The sequence below is a fragment of the Rhinolophus ferrumequinum genome, chromosome 19 (genome assembly GCF_004115265.2).
Source record: "Rhinolophus ferrumequinum isolate MPI-CBG mRhiFer1 chromosome 19, mRhiFer1_v1.p, whole genome shotgun sequence".
Taxonomy (NCBI): Eukaryota; Metazoa; Chordata; class Mammalia; order Chiroptera; family Rhinolophidae; genus Rhinolophus; species Rhinolophus ferrumequinum.
The window spans coordinates 40,858,513-40,880,123 of record NC_046302.1 but is presented as its reverse complement, the minus strand read 5'-3'; the positions used below and the strand labels follow the sequence as shown (position 1 = coordinate 40,880,123).

Here is a 21,611-nt window from a genome sequence, read left to right as displayed (position 1 = left end):
GTCTGGTGGGCAGTGTGTTTATGTGTTTGGCTCTTGGTCGGGAAGAAATATCTGAGTGTGGGCAACTTTTGGGTGGCAGTTACTCATGAGGGAAGTTGTGATCCCCTTAGAGGCAACTGCGAGATGTGAGAGAGAAGATATAGGCACTGACTTCACGGATGCTCTAAATGTACAAGATGGATGGGTGAAGTAGTATCTAGAAAACAAACAAGCAAAGACCTGGGTCTTACTGGCAGCTTGGCAGAGAGAGGCTGTGCTTTACACTGAGGCAGTCAGATGCACCTGGCTTCAAATACCAGCTGCCCTAGTGACCAGTGAAATGTCATTTTACCTGATTTTACTTAAATGTGTTCCTTCACTGCAACCTAGTTTCCAGGACCAAATGAAACAGAGTTTGAAAAGCCGTCTTTATTTGGCACCATAGCGTACAGATGGTATGTGTATACCATAGTTTATCCCCCAGCTAATAGCAACGTCATCTAAAACAAGTCGATAAACTATAAAATTACAGAAAACGTTTGCCTCTGTTGCTCACCCTTGCCTAAATCTACAGCGATTTGAGTTCCCAAATACAATTGTGACGTTCGCAGGTACCTGCAGCTGAGGTGGACTGGATCACACAACTCGATTATAAGCAGGGTCTAGAGTCACAATTATGGAGCAGCAGGAAGTCTTAGGGAGCACCTCCCAGCCCCCTATTTTAAGAGCTGAGAAGCTGGGGCGTTCCCATTCTTGCTGAAGTACCCCCTAACCGTTTTCAGCCTCACTCTGCCCCTGCTTACCTGTCAGCGAGGGGTGGGTGTGCTGCGTCTCCCGGAGGTTCTTCCCGCGATGCTCTCACATCTGAGAGGAGAAGCCTCTCCTGGGAACACGCATTAAGTGGCAGGCATGGATTCATTTTGCAGCTACCTGTACCCCGCTGCACCTTGGCGGTTTATAAATAGAACCCAACACTCCGAGGAAAATGATACCTGGATATTAAATGTGCTAAGTACTTAGCGCCTACACTGTCAGAGCTTCAATTTCTTCTCACTGAGAAGGCCCTTAGGACCCTGACTGCGAAGTATCAATTAAGCGGTTTCCAGGGACTGTTTGTGGCAGCCTTCCTGAGGGCTCGAGTCCTGGGCTGTGCCTGAGCACACAGCCCTACCTGGTGGAGGGGAGAGGTGGCAGTCAGTGTCGGACATCAGCAGCTGATAGCAGAGGTGCCCAGGGATGCCTGTCCATCTGCCTCACTCCTGGAACCCACAGCCTGGAGGACCCCTCACACAGGTGCCACCCTCCAGGTGCCCAAGATGTATCTCTTCCTTCTCAGCTTGAGGCCTGGCGTGCTCGTTGGCAGGGTTTATTCATTAAGGGATGTCGGCAGGGTTCATAGCATCTTTTGCTTGGAGCTGTCTGGCCCAGCCTCTTCTCTCAGCAGAAAAGTTCTGTAGTGCTCCCCACCCCTGCCTGGCCTTGGGAAGAAGCCTTTAACTTCAGACTCATTGTAATTGTGTGGCTCTGTTTCCAGCCCAAATCGGCCTCACTGTAATTTTCTGTATCCTTCGCGCCTAAGTCAGCTTCCACTCTAACTGATCCCCCAGCCTTACACTTTCCTCCCCACAGAACCCACTTTTGTTCCCCTGATCTGATTCTGCCCTCCACCTGACTTTACCTAAATTCCCCCGTTCCAGTAGGGTTTTGACATCATTTTGTATTAATATAGTTCTGTCTTTCTATCCCTCAGCATTATGTTGTTTCTTTTTGCTTGTTCAAGTTTTTAAAGACAGTATCATACCGTGTATGTAGTATTGTCTCTTTTTTTTCAGCTTTGTGCCTAAGATTCATTTTAATTATATTTTCCTAGCCTGTCTCCCAATTATTAACTCTGTCCATGGTACTGACACACATATTTTAGTTGAACAGAAATTCTTAATTAAAAATTCCTTGTATCCCCATTGTCTAGTGTAGTTAAAAGAAAAAAAAAAAACCCATAGTAGATGATCTGTGTTGTGATGATGGTGTTGAAAATATAATTAGAGACCAGACAGACATGGACGGGCAAGCGACAGTAGATTGACGATCCCATTAGTGAACAGAATGTATTCTACTGACACACCCAAATTTTCAGATGATTTGTCGCTAGAGGAGGAAACAATGGAGAGACTTAATGGTGTGTTCAGAGACAGGGCACCCCTTCTTCCTGTGTCTTAGCCAGACTTCGCCCCTCTGTTGTTTGGCAGCTGCGCTGTGTGTCGGGGGCTTGATCCATTTTGTTCCTCCCTCTTCAGCCTCCCTCGGAAGTGCTTGACTCAGGGAAACAGTTGTGCCTGTCTGAGACGTGGGCTCCTGTGCACAGTCCCCTTGTCCTGGCTGAGTGTGGCAGACTGAGCATAGGGGAGAGACCACCAAGCCCAGTTTTGCAGGCAGTACGTCGCACAGCTTCGGGGCACCAGACCCTGAGCTCAGCCTGTATGGACCACCATGGGCGTAGCCTTTGCCCGGGCTCTCCCCTGGACACAATCCAGGCGCCACCCTGCCCATCCACGCCCCTGCATCTGACATCGACCATCAGGGGACTTACATCCTAGTGGGGCCGACAAGGGTATGAGGTGTACTACTAAGGAGACAAGTGAAATATTTGTAAATTGTACAGTGGATGCTATGAAGGTAGGGGGGTCAGGGAAGGGCTTCTTAAGAAAGGATGTTTCCGCTGGGGAGGGGAGGTGTAGCCAACCGGGGCTGAGGACATCTGATTCATACCTCATCTCTTCTATTGACCCTCGATTTGTTAGGAGAGATTCATCAAGGGATGTTTTTCTGTTTTTTTGGGGTTTTTTTGAAGATTTTATTGGGGAAGGGGAACAGGACTTTATTGGGGAAGAGTGTGTACTTCCAGGACTTTTTTCCAAGTCAAGTTGTTGTCCTTTCAATCTTAGTTGTGGAGGGCGCAGCTCAGCTCCAGGCCCAGTTGCCGTTGCTAGTTGCAGGGGGCACAGCCCACCATCCCTTGTGGGAGTCGAAACTGGCAACCTTGTGGTTGAGAGGACACACTCCAACCAACTGAGCCATCCGGGAGGCAGCTCAGCTCAAGGTGCTGTGTTCAATCTTAGTTGCAGGGGGCGAAGCCCACCATCCTTTGCGGGACTCGAGGAATCGAGGAATCGAACTGGCAACCTGTTGGTTGAGAGCCTACTGGCCCATGTGGGAATCGAACCTGCAGCCTTAAGAGTTAAGAGCATGGAGCTCTAACCGCCTGAGCCACCGGGCCACCCCCATCAAGGGATGTTTTATTATACAAGAAAGGGTGTGACAATGTTAGACATGTCACAGCACATCCCAGAGGGAAATTGCGCAGGCGGATGGAAGCCTGGGGTTGAGTTTGGGCTCGGTGCCTCCCTGGGCATGTTACGTGGCCCTTCCAAACTTCAGTTTTATCTTCTTTAAAATGGGAGCATTGGCACCCAATAGTCTTATGAGTCCTAAGCAAGGGATACATGGCTAAGAATTTTGTACACCCTTCGAGCATGATGTAAATAGGTCATTAATTACATTGTAAAACAGTAATACATGAGCTGCCGTGAGGCAGGAGATGATTGAGTACCAGGAATTAAGAGTTGTGAGATCAAAGAAGGGAAAAGCAGTTTGAGCTGAGCTAGCTTCAGGTACCAGTCAAGTAGGAAGGAATAAAGAAAGTAGCCCCATGTGGCTTGAACATCACGAATAAAGAAGAATGACGTGAGATAAAGCTGGGAAGAGAGACGCTGGCTCACATAGGGACTTGAACGCAGAGGAGCTTGGGTCTTAGAGGGGCGAGCAGTGCCCTTGGAAGGCTTAAGGCGGGAGAGGTGTGATCCAATCTTCAGTACCGAAGGTCACATAGGAGGGTGTATTACAGGAGAGTGGAGGGCAGAAGCTGCTGTTGTCCTGCACGTTGGGGATGATGCTGGCGGGGGTGAGAGGTGCAGGGCACGGCGCAGACAGTACCAGGAGGTGAACTCAATAGGACGTGCTGATGTGGCCTTCAGGGGAGGGAGGAACCCACAGCGTCTCCTCGGTCTCTAGCTGGAGTTGGTGAGTGGAGGCTTACGTGGAGAAGGTGTGGGTAGGGGGGCTGGGAAGGGATGGAGAGGCTTTGGTACCAGGAGCCCTGGAGCTTCAAGGCTAAAGTGAGTGCCTGCCTTCCAGGAGCTCTTAGTTCATTGACTAATGTGTGGATGGCCTGTGGCTGTTAAGGCCCAGGGTGACAAGTGGGAGGACAGAGGTGCTACACGCGTCTGTGAGTGGGGCACCTGGCCTCGGCCAAATCACAGCCGAGATGTTTGCTCTGAAGCTCTTTTGAGGCTTCTTTTAGTTGGAGGCAGCTGGTGTGGTGTCTCCCTAAGGGTTCTGTGTATGTATTGCTGATTGGGAGGCCATGGGTGACACATTATTCTCCATAGGAAATCCAAACAAGACAGTATTTCTGCGGGCTTTCTCAGAACGAAGTGCCGACAGTGTCTCCTTGGCTGGTCAGCAGGGCCGTCCTTCCGTGGCCTGACCTCACGGGCCTTGCCAGCTATCTAGCTGCTGCCTTCCCCTCCCCAGGCAGCCCCACCAGAAGAGGGGAGGGGAGGTTGGTTCACCTTGCTCAGGGAGCATAAAAAGAGGCAATGGTTTGGTGGCATATTTTTGCAGGAGTAGGTGGGTTAGCCGCAATTAGATCCTGCCTCTCAGGTGTCAAAGATGGGAATCCAGTGTGAACTGGGGTGTAGCTGTGTACGTATGTGTTTTACCAGGAAGCTGGAGGATGCCTAGGTTCCTTCCTTCAGAATCCTGTGCTCCTGCACGTGGCACAGACCTTTTCCTGCTTGGGTAGTATGAACCTTCCTGACAATAGCCGGGATCTGAATAATGGCTGAGTATGAAATTTCTTGGCCGCGGTGTACTTTTGCTAAATACAGGGAATTTTACTGGGCTCAGGTGAAAAGGATTTAAAGGATTGAAAAGCAAATTGACTCCAGTTGCCAGCTAGGTCATGTGTATAATAATTAGGCTGAGTGGGTGGAGCCCCACATTGGTTATGTTTTTGAAGGACATTGGATAGAACTCCGTACTTACAAATTATCTCCCCCACAACCAGCTCTAAGTAACCAAAACTTGAAACTGGCATCAGTATAAGATGAAATGTGACAGTGTCTTAAACATGGTACAAAGCAAAGGATGTGGGACTTTAGAAGATGGAGAAATAATTGCCTGCTGGGATGCCGGGTGTGGGGACAGATCCAGGAGTGCAGTTTCCAGGCTCTCGCCGTGAAATGGAAAGGTGCTCATTCGGGTAGTAAATGGCCGTCAACTGTGATTAGATGGCCATCAGCTGTGGCTAGTTGGCCGTCAGCTGTAGCCAGTGAGCCATTGGCCACTAATATAACTGCTGTGGCTATGCTAGCAGTAAGTGGGGGCTAGCAAGAAGATGGTGGCTGAGCTGGCAAGCACAGATTGCAGTTAGCAGGGCGGATTGCAGCTAGCAAGTGAGGTTGGTTGGCAGAGAGAAGTGGACGGCGGGTTGCGGATCGTGTGGCTCCTGCTTCCTGGTCTCCAACCCAGCCACCAGTGAGACTATAGTGGTATGACTCCCCTATCTGTGGCTCCGTGGGTGTTCCTTTTTGGCCTCACCATGTCCTGCGTTCTTATGTGGGGAGCAGGACCAGAGACCCCACATGACACCCTGCATGACACTGGGTCAGGACAGAGTGGACAGAGTGGACTTTGGACATGAATAGGAGTCCAGGAAAAGGGTGTCTGCTGAACACGATTTCAGGTAGAAGGAAAACCATAAGTGGCAGTGGTGGGAAAGCATGCAGTTCTGCAGATTGACAAGTAGTCCAATTTGGCTGAACTGCAATACCAGCATCTTATAAGGAGTATAGAGATCATCTCATATAATCTTGCAGCAAATCCGGGAGATGAGAGGTATCCTCTGTAATGTGGTTAAAGCTTACAAAGAGCCTACTGATGGCAGAACCAGGACTCAGGCCAGATCCTTAGACTAAAAGCCCAATGTTCTTTTCATGGCACCGCAGTTTGCTGCCACTTGTCAAGCGTTTTGGTCTTAAGGGTGTTTTAGGGAACGGGCCAGGAGAGCAGTTTCCAGGCTCTCGTCCTCACGTGGAAAGGTGCTGGCTTGGTTATTAGATGGCCATCAGCTGTAGCCAGGTGACCATTAGCCACTGTTGGTTTGTATATAACTGCCGTGGCTACATTAGCAAGTGCGAATTGCGGATGGTGCGGATCGTGTGGGTCCTACTTCCTGTGTCTCGCCCGACCGCCAGCAAGACCCTGCGTTGGGGTACTGGCGGATGTTTGCTTCTTGTGTCTCGACCAGCCGCCAGTGAGAATATAGTGGTATGAACGCCCCATCCATGGCTCCGTTGTCCTTTTCGGCCTCACCATGTCCTGTGTTCACCTGTCAGGAGTTGAGACCCTGCATGACATATGCACTAGAGAGGGTTTCAAATGCTCAACTGAGGAGTTTGGATTTGATTCGATAAGCAATGAGTACTTAACTCTTTCTGAGTGGGGAAAACATAATTAGACCTGTGCTTTAGACATTTAATCTGGCAGGAGGGTTAGGGTGAATTAGACACTTGGGTACCTACGTCAGAGGTGACCACGTAAAAGAACATGAGCGTAGTGGGGGATCAACGTCATAACGGACGGGGCTGAGGTAACCTGTGGGTCAAATAAGTTAATGACTGTCCAAAATCAGATAGCCAATCAGCAGTGCAACTGAGGTTCAAATTCAAGTTTGTTTTTAATGCCCTTATTCTGGTTTCCAGTTTCCTAAATGAGCTGGAAGCAAAGCTAATGTGTGCAGAGCAAGGTGAGTGTACTATTGCACAGTATCCTTTCAGGCCAGTTTATGGACTGCTATGAAATGGTGTATATACACTTCATGCACACTAGCCCTGTCATGGAGTGAAATAAAAAATCAATTAAAAATGTAATTGGTCTACATTATGGAAGTTGTTAAAAGGTACTCATCAGTCTAAGAAGACGTAAATTTACCTGCTGTTAGCCAACATGTCAGCATCAGATCGAATATCCATCAGATTAGGCAGGAGTTAGCACTAATGGCTGTTGCCTGGATTTTCTCATGCCCGGAGCCTCGAATGTAAAGATTTTTAAAGCTTGGGGATATTAATAAATCCTGGTAGTATCTTTGCCATGTACATGCATTTTCATTAGACCAACCAAGTTTGCCTCTGCATCCTGCCAGTTTTTTGTTTGTTTCCCTGTCTTGATTCCTTCTCCTTTAGAGTTCCTGACACTGATGTCACATAAAGTAGTCCCTCTTTTTTGAATTCCTGGTCACTTACCCTTAGAATAATAGCCTGCTTGCTCCTCAAGCTTTTCTGCCTGTTGTGTGAATCATTCTCTTCCCTGAGCCAGTGCATGGCTTTTCAGTCATTTCCCAGGGATGCACAGGGCAGTTCCCATCTTGACACTGCAAGTGAAAAGTGACAAGTGTCACCAGTCTGTGCCAAATACAGTATGTTACTTGGGTCTCCTCGAAGTCCGATTTCCCGTGTGTGCTGTGTTGCCGCAGGGAGCCTAGCAGCACTCATTCTCCCTTCCCCACCCACCCCTGATCTGATTCATTCTTCTCCTGGCATTGTGTGCTGCTCCCAAGGGTGCTTCTTAAGTTCTTTGGACAGTATATACCTCTCCTTTCTACGTGGTTCTCTGTTGAAGACTAAGGTTCAGACACATCCTGTGTTCCTCTATTTATTTTAGGTTAAGCATACAGACTTTAGGCAGAACTCCAAACTTTTGGGTGTGGCTCCTGCAATCCAGTTCTCCTTGCAGATAAAGGGAGTTTTCAAGACGGCATCAGACTTGGGTCTGTGTCAGGGGTCTGAAGTTCAGCCTCTTTAGTGGCCTGGGATAGTTAAGTCTCTGAGCAGTTCTCTGAGGAGTAGATTGTGAAGGTACTGAGAGGAGAGATGACACCTGTCATCCCTAGGGTCCGGTGGGTGTCACATAAAATTAAAATAAAAAATAAATGAGAAGGGGAAATATAAGCATCCACAGGCTTCTGTAGAGGCCACCTTTCCATGTAAAGATTTTACAGGAACAGGGAGAGGAGAAACGCACTCCAGTGACAGCAGTGATGTCCTGGAACGACACAGGCTGTCAGAAACCTGCTTCTTATCCATCCTCCACATACTAAGTGCCGGCTTCTATATACGTTTTCAACTAATTGGTTGTATAGCCAATTTGAAAGATCTGGTTTTTGTTTTTTTCATTTTCATCTTCTCAATAGTGTCTACCAGCTACCTGTATTCACTCAGGTCCCTCCCCATTTAATGACGGTTTGTGTGAGCTAAGACCACACAGCTCTTTGCTGACCTGGAAGAGTGGCTGACCGTTCAGGTTTCTTTAGCCCAGTTGCCACACCTGAGTCTCCCTTTGTGCCCCCAGCCCAGTTCTCTTCTGTCTTTCTGGTTCATCTCTAGTTGACATTGAGATCGTCGCAGCACTTCTCCAGCTTCTTGGCTGCTGGCCCCAATCAGAAGCAGGGTCACCGTTTATTCACACCTGCCGATAAGCCACAACCTACCAGCGTTGATAATTAAAGGTGGGGCAGGCAGCCTGTGGTGGCTTCATGGTTCCTTCTTCTATGGCATGCTCTGCCCAGGAGGCCACAGCTGGTAGGAGGATTATCTGGGCTAGTGCCAGGAGACCTGTGTTCCGAACCTACCTTCACACATCTCACTTTCCTCATCTGGAGGTCAGTGTCCGAGTGGATGGTATCCCGGGGATGAGGTGTCTGAGTCTTGGGGAGCTGGAAGAAGATGCGTGGAGCCGAAGGCAAAGTAGACATATTTTATTCACAGGCCTCCTGGGATACAGCCAGGAGTTTTTACTGCTGTATACAGCTGGACATTCTCGGGTTACAACCTGTAGCCAACAGCAGCCTCATAACTCACAGCAGCCTGCTTCTCAGCAGCCCACAGCAGCAGCCTTTGGGCACGAGCCCCATAGGCCATTTTTGGTCACAGCCAGCCACATGGTACATACAGCACAGCCCAGGGTCTCTGCCGTGTCTCTGCTTCAGCCTCTTTGTCTCTGCACCAGCCTGGTCTCCATCCTGGTCCCCTAACATGGCCGGGCCCTTTATGCCCCACAGAGACAAAGGTGGCATACAGCCAAAGGGGCTTCCATAAGGGTATAAACAAACACCATCTTCACAATGGCTGGCACCTTCTTTCTACCTTCTCGGACTGGTGGGCCCTGCCAGTCAAGGTCACCAGCTGGCCGGGGGGGGAAGCCTGGTTAACTCTATTCTCTCCACAAGGGGGATGGTTGATCCCTAAGTTGCTTGTGTCCAGCAGTATGTACTGAGTATGTACTTTGTGCCAGGCACTGGAGATTGAAAGCAACGTGCCCGACTCCTGGCACTGGGGTTGTGAACTGGAGGTAGATGGCTGAGTATAGCTCTTCCCAGCAATTTATTTCCCAAACCTGCTGGAACACCCACATTCCTTGGGGACCTCACAGGCTGCTCTTTCCATTACTTATGTGTCTCCTTACTATCTGTTTTCCAGGGGTAAGTATAGATGTGTTTTTATCTGATGTAGAGTATCCTCTTTCTGCCTTCCATTTAGTCTGACTGAAATCCCTCTTACTGCAATTGATAGCTGTCTTATGTTATTCCTGGGAAACTTGAAGCAAGATCATCAGCCTGGTGGTTAATCATGTATTTGTGATACGTATCTGTGAACAGAAATCTTCAAAAGTGTGTGACAGGCTAGGCTCAAATACAGAGGAGAAAAGATCCTCGTTCTTGGGAAAAATTGTAACTCATACAGTGGCACAAGATAGAAACAAAGGTGAGCATGTATGCGTGACAGGGCACATATGTAAATTCTCTGAGGAGATTGATATATATAAGTAATGAGCGAGGGGGTCGTGTATCCAGAGAGAGGTTGGCACAGTGACCAGCTGGCTACACCCCCTTCCGTGGGTCATAAAGAGGGTGTATGCCATTTGTAAGCCCTTTTCAGAATTCCTTTCTCTCTCTTGCTTTTCAGTCTTGTGCAGGCACGTGAGGGAGGCAGGACAGTTTTTACGCTGTCCCTTACACTTCCCCGTACAAGAAGGAGAGCTGTTCCTGATGAAGCGCAGACCCTTGTCAACAGAGTTCCTGGGAGGCAGCACAGCCTTTCCATGGCCAGAGACTGACCAGAGTCTTTTCTCTTCCAGAGACGAGAAGAACCAGTCCATCATAGTCAGCGGGGAGTCTGGAGCCGGCAAGACTGTGTCAGCCAAATACGCCATGCGCTATTTTGCCACGGTTGGTGGCTCAGCCAGTGACACCAACATTGAAGAGAAGGTCCTGGCGTCCAGTCCCATCATGGAGGTAAAGCCTTTCAAACCCCTGTGGCCCATTCTGCTGGCAGCAGGACTGCTGGGTGTACGGCCTTGGGTGGCTGATCACAGGACTCCTTGGCAGGAAGCACCTCGTGTGGTCGGCATTCACATCTTTCCCTGAGAGCCCACTGTCTACTTGAGGGAAAAACTGTGACGATGCCCCCAGGACCACAGATTTGAGAATAATCGAACCTGCTGGCATCGTTCAGGTCCCCAGTATTGGGGAGAGTGTCCTCTATGTTTTCCGTGTCCTTTGACTCTGCTGAATGCTGTAGAGGTAGTCCTTCCCTGTCTATACCCACGTCTGCTACTGTTACGTCCCCTGCTGCCATCGTGTGTCAGCAAATCGGTTCTCCACCCAAACCAGTCGGTACTTGAAGGTCCACTGAACCAAGAGGGCAATTCTCATGTGGGTGGGGAAGCTTAGGTAGGAAATTCCTCCCCCACCCACCCCAAAAAAATATTTGGACAGTTTTATCTTTTGGGAGGAAGGTAGAGCCAAACGCTGTGTGATAATATAGAATCTGTTGGCGGTGCTCAGAAAACAGTTACCCGTGATGCCATGCGCTGGCCAGGGCGGCTCCTGTCTGTATCTTCACACCTTCCCCATCTCCCCCTGGGCTGGGTCGGCTCAAAGCAGTCAATGAAAGTGGAGAGCCAGAGAGCTTCTAAAACTTAGACCTTGCTCTAACTAATCATGTTTTAGAGTTAGAACTCCTTTTCTCTTTCTCTCCCCGTCCTCTATAAAAACTTAATTCTGATAGAGTAGAACTAAATAACGCACAGTCCCTCGGCCAGCTTTGATTTTCTGCCATTGAAGCTGAGGCTCGTGATTGTTGTCTGGGTTCGTCTGGTAGGAGTCCGCCCTCTGCCAGCCTGGACAGCCACTTGTTTTAGTAAGAAGGAACCCCGTAGAGGTCAATAGCTGCCAAGATAGTATCTCTGCAGTGCCCCATCAATTAACACACACTCACCAAAGTGATTGGTTTCTCAGATTATTTGGGGGGAACAAGAAACTGCCCGGACCTTCCCAGGTTCCCCCTCTCTCGCCCTCTTCCTTTACCAAGTGCAGGAGTAATTCTGAGTCTCAATTCGTAGGAGTTCGTTGATTATCCAGACAAAACCCCCTGCTGACTGAGTTACATTATCTGGAGGACTTGAATTCTCTGCTGAGTGATACAGGACAAAACGTATTCACTAAGAACTGGACAAAAACAGGTTTCAGTATCTGTCCTTATGTGAATTGGGAAATGGTTAATGACAGCTGAAGGCATTTTTGCAAACAGATACAAGCAAAAAGAAAACCTTTTATTCTATTACAGTGGTTCTTTAACTTGCCTGTGCACCAGAGCTCCCTCGGGGGCTTGTCATAGCAGATTCCTGGACCCCATCCCCCTGATTCAGAAGGTCTGGGGAGGGGCCCAGGAATTGGCATTTATCACAAGTTTCTGGATGCTGCTGCTGCTGCTGGTCTGGGTACCACACTTTGAGAATCACTGACCTATTGAAAAGGTAAGAAAGGCTCACTGGATAATACGGAAGAACGACGGGAAATAATCCCCCCAGTTCTACAGCCTGCTAATAATCGTTCACCATTTGGGTATAGTTCCTTCCAGCCTTTTCACTGAATCGTGTAAGCCTTGTCCCGCTATCATTAATCTTTTTATGAACTGTCTTGTTGGCTGCAAATATGTTAATACAGTAGTACCTCGGTTTTCGAATGTCTCTGTTGATGAACATTTCGGTTTACGAGTGCCGTAAACCCAGAAGTAAATGCTTCCTCCAGCACGTCACGCGGCTTCCGCTGAGTGCAAGATCCTGAGGCCTAGCTGTCGGCTGTTTTCGAACGTCTCAGAACTCGAGCGGTCTTCTGGACGGATTACGTTCGAAAACCGAGGGACCACTGTAGATGGTTTTACCATAATTTGTTTACCTTACTATTGTCAGACATTTAGTTGGTAGCACATTTGCTCACAGCGTTTATTCTAAGCTCTGAGGTGGGGGCTGGCCATGGCCCCAGTTCAGGAGGTGAGTGTGGACCACCTACTGCACCTGAGGCCGCTAAGACAGCAGCACCTTAGGTCATGTTTCCTCTCAAATGGGAGTGAAACCAGGTGTGTGTAGCTGCTTCTTTGCCCCTGAGTTTCAAAATTCAGTTCATCTTTAGGCGGTAAGATTTCAAAGACACAGAATGCCTCTTCTTTTGGAGATAGAGTAAGTAGTTAACTCTGGGCAAATCACAGAAGGGAATAAACCTGTTTGATCTCTGGTGACTGAACAAAGTTAGTCAAGATGAGAACTTAATGAAGGCAGATTATTAAATATGTACAAGATACAGGCTGAATGATTTTTTAAAAATTTTATTGTTTTATTGTGATCAAACATATATAAGATTTGTCAGTTTATCCATTTTGTAAAGTACACAGTTGAGTGTCATTGTCTTGTGTAACCATCATCACTATCCATTTCCGAAACTCTGTCATCTCCCCAAACAGAAACTGTGGACCCACTGAGTTTCCCTGTTCTCCCCTCCCCCTGCACCTGCTAAACTCTATTCTATTCATACTTTCTGACTATGAATTTGCAGCTTCTAGGAACCTCATACACTATGTGTTCTTTTGTTCTGGCATATTTCACTTAGCGTGTTTTTAAAGTTCATGTTGTAGAATACATCCTTTTAATGGTGGAATAGACGCTTGGGTTTCCACTTTCTGGCCCAAGTATGTGTTTGAGTTTGGCTGTGGGAATGCTTTCTAAATGACAGTGGCCTAAAATGATCTAATGTTTTCAGTACCCGCTGTGGCCTGAATGGCTCGTGGACTGCTGCGGAGGCAGGGTGCGTTGACATGGGAGAAACCTGAAAGCAGTATGCACACTCAAACCACGCAAGATGTGGTTCATTTGCTGAGGTCTGAGGCATGAACCAGCCTGTTCTTGCATGACATCGTGTAAATAAATGCTACAGTAGTTTGGGCTCAAAACATTAACATTTCTACCTTGTGCAATTGGCACTTGGGAAACTGTGTGAATAAGTCCCAAGGGCTCATTCTGTCAAATACGAGCTTTTGTCATCCTAGAGACTGTCCCTTGAGCTGTTATTAAGTGTGATGTTTGAGAGAAATCTTAGATCTGAACATGGAAAGGAAGCCTTGTAGCCAGGGAGGACTCTGGGTGCGGTTAGAAAAGCTGGGAAGCCCATTGAGCTTTGTGGCTCCTGAGAGGCTTGGAGCCAACACAAGGCCTGTCTTAATCGGGACAGTTGATGACTGATTGCTCTGCCCCATCCTGGGGAAGGATGGCACCTCCCGACAATACTCTGTTAGGGTCACGTCCTTATCTCATTATTTCTGCAGCCCAGCAACAGCAGGCACCTCCTGGAGAGACTGAGAGTTGGGGGCGGTCTGAGGAAGCGCGGTTCCCAGTGGGCTGCGCTAAGTGGCAGTTGTTTAAATTAAAAGTGACTGCAGGATGGATTGGGCTGATTTATTGTCAGTGCCAGAGCTCTCTGACCCCATTCTGTGTAAGAGCTTGTCAGCGTCCCGGTAGTGACTTGTTCACAAGTCTGCACTGATTAAAAGGTAATCAAGAGACCGTTAGAGGAGGAACAGAACCCAAGTCCAGGCCCAAAGGGTCTCATGGTTTCTTGGGGTGACTGGACTCGACTGGCATACAGCTGTGGGAGCCGCAGAGACCTGCCCGCCCCATCCTGGGAGAACGAAAGGAGGCTAGGGTTTCCTTTAGGGAAATGGATAGAAACTGCGACCAGTTACCATGTAATTTTCAGAGTTTAATTTTTTTTTTTTTTAAGATAAGAAAGCCTACAACTTTTAATCTATTCATATAAGAATCTGCTCCCCACATACCTCCCTGATCCCGTCTCCTCTTGTTTTCTCTCAGGTTTCAACATGCTCTGGCCACTTCACACTTGTCCATTCTCACATACCCCGTCCCTTCACCCATGCTGTATTCATAAATAGAATCCCTTCTCCTTCCCTACTGGTAAAAGTTGACTCACCCTTTAAGATCTACTTCATTTTTCACTTCTAAAAGCCTTTTTCATTCTGCTGGGCATGGCTAATTGCTCCCATCTCGCTGTTTCCAAACTACCTGGTATGTACCTTGTTATTGTATAATCCCAGTATATTGAAATTACTTGTCCCAGTCTGTTTTTGTTTTACTACATGTTTGTGTATGCACAAACCACAAACAGTATTGTTTTGTTATGTCAGATATAAAGGGTGTCGATTCTATCAACCGTTTTGTAACTTGCTTTTCACTTTTTATTTTTTAATTTATCCGTGAGTCATGCTTTAGTTGAACCGCTTTCTAGTGTCCCCTTGTATGAATATACCACACTTTTTTTATCTGTTCCCCCTGTTGGTAGACATGTAGATTATATTTCTTTTTTTTATTAAATATTGTCTGCATTGAACATTCCTGTGTGTACTTACTTGTAGTACACTTATGTGAGTTTTTCTAGGTAATATCTAGAAGTAGAGCTAATGAATTGTCAGATAATGTATGCTCGATTTCACAAGATACGCCCAAGTATTCTTCAGAATGGTGGTTGCCGTTTACATTTGAACCAGCAGCGTATGAGAGTTCCTTTTCCCTCACACCTTCATCATCATTTCATAGTAGCAAAATTCTTACTTTTTGCCACTCTGGGCTGTCATTTTAGTCTGTATTTCTCTGATTACCACTGAGGTTGAGTATCTTTTTCTGATGTTTATGGGTTGTGCGAGTTTCTTTGGTAAATTTCCTGCTTGTATCACTAGCTTATTTTCCAGATTTTGACTACTTGCATCATATCTGCCTTTTTTGTTGTACGATGGACTCAGTGATGGTCAGAGCCAGGGTTTTTATCATTTAGAACAATTGGACTTGGCTTTTCTCATGCATCAAAATGTTTCCTAAGTCAGTCACCAGAAAAATCTAGCAAGGGTTTAAAAAATAAAGAACTACCTGCAAGTTCTTCACACACACAGAGTTTGGAAGTTCTTCATGCTCAGAGTAGAATTTATGGATTTTGTGTAATGACACAAACAACCTCTTCCCTTTGTGGGTACCATTATATACTTTCAAGGTACTTGTAGATCCAGCATGTAACTTCTCCAAGCAGCCAGTGAGGTAAGGAGGATAGATTTTTTGGCAGTGAGCTTCAGACCTTGGGCGAGCTTTCCCTAAGCGATTACAAGGAGTGCTCTCAGGTATGGTGAAGGCTCTTGTTGCCATGTTACAAGTTACAAAATTTGAATTTTTTGAAATTTTGGTATTGAGACTTATTTGTTAAACTAGATTGTCCTTTAGACTTTTCCACAAACTGCTGATTGTGTCCTCATGATGTTCTTACCATGTTTGTCCCCTATATTTCCTTTCAAAGGGTAGTAAAAAATCAGGCTTGATTAGGTTCAAGTTTGATTTTTTTAAACCAAGAATCCTTTACCGGCAGTGTTACTTGTTCCCATCAAGAGGGACAGAATATCTAGCTGTCTTTTTGTGATATTAAGCAGCCACTGATTATGTTTAGATCTATTAATTCATCAGGAGTTACAAAATGGTGATATTCTCATTCTCCTACGTTTATTTATGAAATACGTCTGCGGTAGGAAGAGAAACTTCTCCTCACCAACTAGTTATCCTGATAGAGTTTACACAGGAAAGTTAGGGTAGATGTTTGATTGCTTCCTTACTAGTTGTCACAGTGATGAGTTGGTTCCCTGCCATCTTCTGAGAGGCTATTCCCTCCCCACTTTTTCCTAAAAAGATAAAATTGAGGATCAATGTCTCTTTGTCTTTATCTTTTGATTTGACCTGGTTATTTGAGACGTGAGACATTAGCCACATGTTAGGGTAGTGGCTAGTAAGTAAATGGTTTGGAGAGTTGGAGAAGGACCGTGAAGCAGGAGGGATGAACACAGACTTTGGACCCAATATCTGAGTTAATATCTTGGTGTTGCCACTTCCCAGCCACGTGACCCTGGGCCTGATACTTCACCTTTTGGGCCTAAGTTTTCCCATAAGCGGGATGAAACTTTGTAACGCTTACCTCCTGGGCTTCTTCTCAGGATGAAAGGACGCTGAAAGGAGCCCCAGGACCTGGCTCCCGATGGAGGCCTGGGAAAACAATCACGTTTACCAGCATTTTAGGGAAACTCACCACCTTGCCGTTTGTCACACAGGTCGAGCTTACTGAAGTGTAGTGATGGCTTGTCATGTGGTGCATGGAAGGCTCAGATCTGTCTGTGGCGGAGAAGTGGGTGCATGGAGGCCTCCGCTGAGATGAGCTTATTAGGAGCTGGGGGGCGTGATCCCGATCTCCCTTGATTGGAGGGAGCGTATGACATAAATGCCTCTGATTAGTCATCATCCTTTGGGAGTCATTTCCGCGTGGCCAGACTCGTGCCTTGTCCTGACCTTGGGCATGTGCCATGCTCTTAGATGCCCTTCAGAGCAACCCAACGTAACAAGGTTATACTTTACCCCTACTTCTCTGCAAGGTAAACACTGTGTATGTGCTGTGCAGGATGCTTTCTGCACCTTAATCCCCAAAGGGAAACACACATTGCAACCCCCGTAGGAGATTTTAGGGCCATAGAGTGCTAAGTGACCTCTGAGGGCACGGGCGCCAGAACTCTCATTTCACAGGAAAGAAAACAAATCCAAGTTCTTTTCCTCTTCAATTCACTCAAATATTTTCGAATGCCTGCCATGTGCTGCTCCCTGGGAGAGGTGCTGGAGATCCCGGGCTGAAGCAGACGTGCAGTCCCTGCTCTCATGGAGGCAGAGGGTGACAGCTCATAGAGGATAAGGGACTAAGGGAAATACGAGGGGACGTGCAGAGGCCCGGGGGAGCATGTGGCAGGAGGAGCCTTCCTGTAGAAGCAACATTGAAGCTGAAAGGGGGAGACAGAGGAGGAGCCAGCCAGGTGAAGAGAGCCATGAGAGGAGTGTGGTCTGAGGAGGGAATGGCACCTGAGAAACTTGGGGGAGGGGGGGCAGGGAGAACACGGGGCTTTTGAAGACGAAAAAGGAGTTCGGGATTGTTCAAGGCTGGAGACCGAGGGCGAGAGTGACGAGAGGCAAGGCAGAGTCTAATCCTGCAGGGCCTCATAAGCCGCGCCGAGGGTTTGAAACTTCATCTCAGAGGGCCATGGAAGCCATGGAAGCATTTTACACAAAGGAATGTAGTAATCGGGTTCATGTTTTCGGAGAAAACCCTGGTGGTCAAGTGAAGAATTAACAATGGGAGACAAGCGTGGAGCAGGGAGGCCCATGGAGACAGGCCGTGGAAGTGTCCAGGAAGGAGACGGTTTAGCTTAGGCTGTGGCAGGAGGACCGAGGGCAGTGGGTGGGTGTGTGGCACATTAGGGGCGTCACAGCAGAATCCACGGAGGGTGAGTGGGTTTGTGGGAGGCAGGCCCTCCTGGGCTAAACAGCTTCCTTCCCACAGAGCTGGGCTTAGGTTTCTGTGACTAACTGGTCGCATGACCCAAAGCCTCACTTGTCTCAAAAATTGGAATTGGGATAGTTTTCTTTATCAAGACTTAACAGGGGACATTTTCATGAGTATTTGTTATAGGTCAACTGTTTGATTTTTTAAACAGTAGTGATTGGCTTCCAACTGGTCTGTTTGCCTTTCAGTGACAGATGCTAGCTGAGCCTTATGTAGTTTGGGGTTGTCAGGAGATACTAACAGTTCTGTGGTGTGGATTTGCCTGGAAGGAAGGGGTGAGAGGTGGATTGGGATTTTGGGTTTTGTTTCAACCCCTTTGTGCCTCAAGTTTCCTCAACAACTGAAAACTTACAGTGGATAGTTTTCTAGTGCTTTAACCACCTAAAAAGTAAACCACTTGAAAGGGATTAAAATATTAATGTATTCATTACCAAGTCATTAACCATGTGATGTTTTATAGAAAGTGAATATTCACCTAATGAGAGGAGCCATTTAGCCACTCCCTTTTTAAAATTATCGTTGAGTGTTTTGAACTGTGCCCCAACAGCAGTATAGGAAATAGTACCAAGAGGATGATGGCTTCCTGATTTGTCCTGGTAATGAGGTGGGAAGTGGTGGTTGTTGATCTTTGGTCTCTTGCTAGAAAGTACCGTTTATCAATTGGGAATGAGATTTGACTGCCTAGTCGTGGAGACCTGATCAACGTGGATTAAGCACAGGAGGGTTTATTTTTCTCACAGAAAGTTCCAAACTATTGGGTACTGGCCTTGGTTTGTGGCTCAAGGGTGTCAGAGCAGCGGTCTCTGATTCTGTAGACTTTTCCCTCATGGCCTCAAGATGACTGCTGTAGCTGTAGCCATCACATGTGCATTCCAGCCGGAAAAAGGAACAAGCGAGGAAGAACAATGGGGTGCACCTTCCAGCTGGTTAGTCCCTTTTCAAGAGCCCAACAATCACTAGACAAACACAATATGTATGTATTCAATAAATGCTGCCAAGGATGCCATTTCAATAAAGTCCTCAAGACCCAAATTTTTCAAAACAACTTAGGAAAACCCTGATCCCTAGCCCTGGGCTAAGTGCTTAAAAAACAATAAAAAAGAGCTCAGCAATCCACTTATTACTCTCACTGGCCATTCTTAGGAGTGAAGGAGGCAGGAAAATGAAGTTTTGTTTTCGTTCGACCCATTGTCCCAATGGCAGAGAGATTCTGTAAGGAAGGAAGACAGAGGAAATGGAGCTGCTGCCACAATCATACAATCCTGAAATTAAGAAAACCTTCTTTGTTTTGCACACCTCTTGTTTGTTCTGAACAGGCCATCGGAAATGCTAAAACCACTCGCAATGACAACAGCAGCCGTTTTGGAAAGTATATTCAGATCGGCTTTGACAAAAGGTACCACATCATTGGGGCCAACATGAGGACCTACCTGTTGGAGAAATCTAGAGTGGTCTTCCAGGTGAGTGGTGCGACTTGGCCCTTTTTGTGTTTTTTTCCCCACGGAGGATGCAACTTGCTTTCTGACCCACTCCCCGTGCCCAAAAAGCAACTCATTTTTCGAGCCTGGAATTGGATATACTTATCTTTTTGTTTTCTTTCTTTCATCAATAAATTTTTTTTTAAATCATTTTTAATCTTTATTTGGGGAAAATAAAGATACCTTGATTTAACCAATTTCTATTTAGGTTGTTTCAGAGTTTTCATTATCATATAAAATGCTGCAGTGGATATCCTTGTCACAAATCCTTGGGCACTTCTTCTTTCTTTTTTTTTTTTTTAATTAGTTTCAGGTGCACAAAGCAATGTAATAGGCATTTATCATTTATATCCCTCACACAGTGATAACCCTCCTCCTCCCCTATAGCTCTTTCTTTAGGATAAATTCTTGGACAGAATTTTGGAGCCAAAGTCTACATATTTTCAAATCATTCTTATATAACTGCTTTATAGAAGAGTTGTACCAAATTGTCCTATCATTGTCTAATCAGAGTATCCATTTCTTCTTTTAGGGTTCTTTTTAATAGTTTCAGTTTGGTAGGTGACTAATAGCATATCATTCTTGTTTCAGTTTGCATCTTACAGTTACCAATGAGGCTGCATTTTTACATATATTTACTTCCCATTTACATATACATATATATATATATTTACATTTGATTTTTTTTTTTAGTTTCAGGTATATAAAACAATGTACTAGTTAGACATTTATATCCCTCACATAGTGATAACCCCCTCCCCCAATCTACTACCCCCTGACATCGTATACAGCTGTTACAGTTCCACTGACTCTACTCCTTACGCTGTACTCCACATCCTGTGAATATATATGTGTATATATATACACACATAAATTGTAGCTGAAATTCCATCAATAAGTATTTATTCAAGTGCTACAGGCATCATACCTGAAAAATAATTGACCAGTACTGTTATTTTTCAACAGGTATTGTTTTTAGGGCCAATCAACAAACACCTTTTGAGTGCCTATTATGGGCAGCCTGTGCTAGACACCAAACATGCAGTGAAGACTTAGATGGCCCCATTCCTCGTGGTTGTCAGTCATGCTCAGGGGAATGTCAGTCCATGTCTAGGGGTTTCAGCTTTCTCTCTTCTTATTTGGTAGGTTATAAAAGAAAGAAAAAAACCCGACTCAGCCCCCTAGTTTCCTTTTCAAATACATGGAGTCCCCTTTCTCACCTGACTCAGTTCTTCATTGCTCTGTGCTCACCTTCCGTTCTCTCCTTCCCGATTACCCTTTGGCCTCTCGTTGACCCTCTTCCTCCTCCAGCCTGGCCTTGAGAGGTGGTCAGTGCATCTCACGACATGATAACGGTTTCCTCCCTTTTGATGACGCATCGCTGAACCGCATTGCTGGTGCGTGCCCTGGTGGGAGACAGCCGCATACTCCTGACCTGGGCCAGGTGGCTTCCCGGCCTTGGCCTTGACGTTTCAGCTGCTTTCAGAGGGGATATTAACAGCCTCAGCTGTTGGTTTCTCAGTGGCGCCTGTCTCCATGCTGATGCTTAGCAAATACCTAATGAAGTTTTTAAGCAGCTTTATTGTTTTTTCCCCTTTTTCTGCCCAGGCTTTTCCCTCCCAGGTTTGGTTGACAGCCAAACATCCTTCATTTCACTGTACCAAAGCAAACAGCCTGCTGTGCTGGGTGTGGGTCAGGTGTGCCGGCTGTGGCTGTGTCTCCCCTGGACACCCCTAGAGCTTTCCCTTTCCTTGCTGTCTTTGCTCAAGCCTCCTGAAGTCCCGAAGCTGCCCCCTTCCACCCCCCAGCTACTGCCCCCACCACTGCCAACTTAGCATGTCTAGCCTGAATGTCCACTCTAAATCCTGTCTCAGTCGTGGACCTTTCCTGACTGCCCAGCCTGACATGATGGGCAATGGTGTAGCTTTTACTTAGTTCCAAGCCTCCCCACGGAGAAAGGGAACCTACAGCAGGGAAATTACCTTCTGTACAACATGAGCACGGCTATCTGAATAAGTGTGTGTTGATTGACGAACCTACCGTTTTTGGAATAGCAATGACGATCTTCATAACAGGCAAAAGAAAATGCATCCTTTCACTTAAGAGGTAAAAAAACTCAGGTTGTAAGAAGGCCTCATAATAGCGAATGGAAAATCTGGAGGTGGGAATTGAAGGGGGGCAGAGGTGTAAAGGAAACTGTCAGGAAAAGTCTTGACCTCGCTCACCCGAGCACCCTGGGGTTAGAAGGGGTGAGGGGACAGTTTTGGGGGTCACTGCCC

General features: G+C 46.7%; 1 protein-coding gene across 2 annotated transcripts in view; it reads left to right on the top strand.

The window, feature by feature from the left end:
* MYO5B (myosin VB) overlaps positions 1-21,611 on the top strand; it is a 317,583-nt gene that overhangs the window by 152,296 nt on the left and 143,676 nt on the right. For both annotated transcript variants that reach the window (XM_033087341.1, XM_033087342.1), the window contains exons 5-6: positions 10,231-10,387; positions 19,171-19,314. In XM_033087341.1, coding sequence (XP_032943232.1) covers positions 10,231-10,387; positions 19,171-19,314 — 301 coding nt within the window. The remainder of the gene's footprint in view (positions 1-10,230; positions 10,388-19,170; positions 19,315-21,611) is intronic.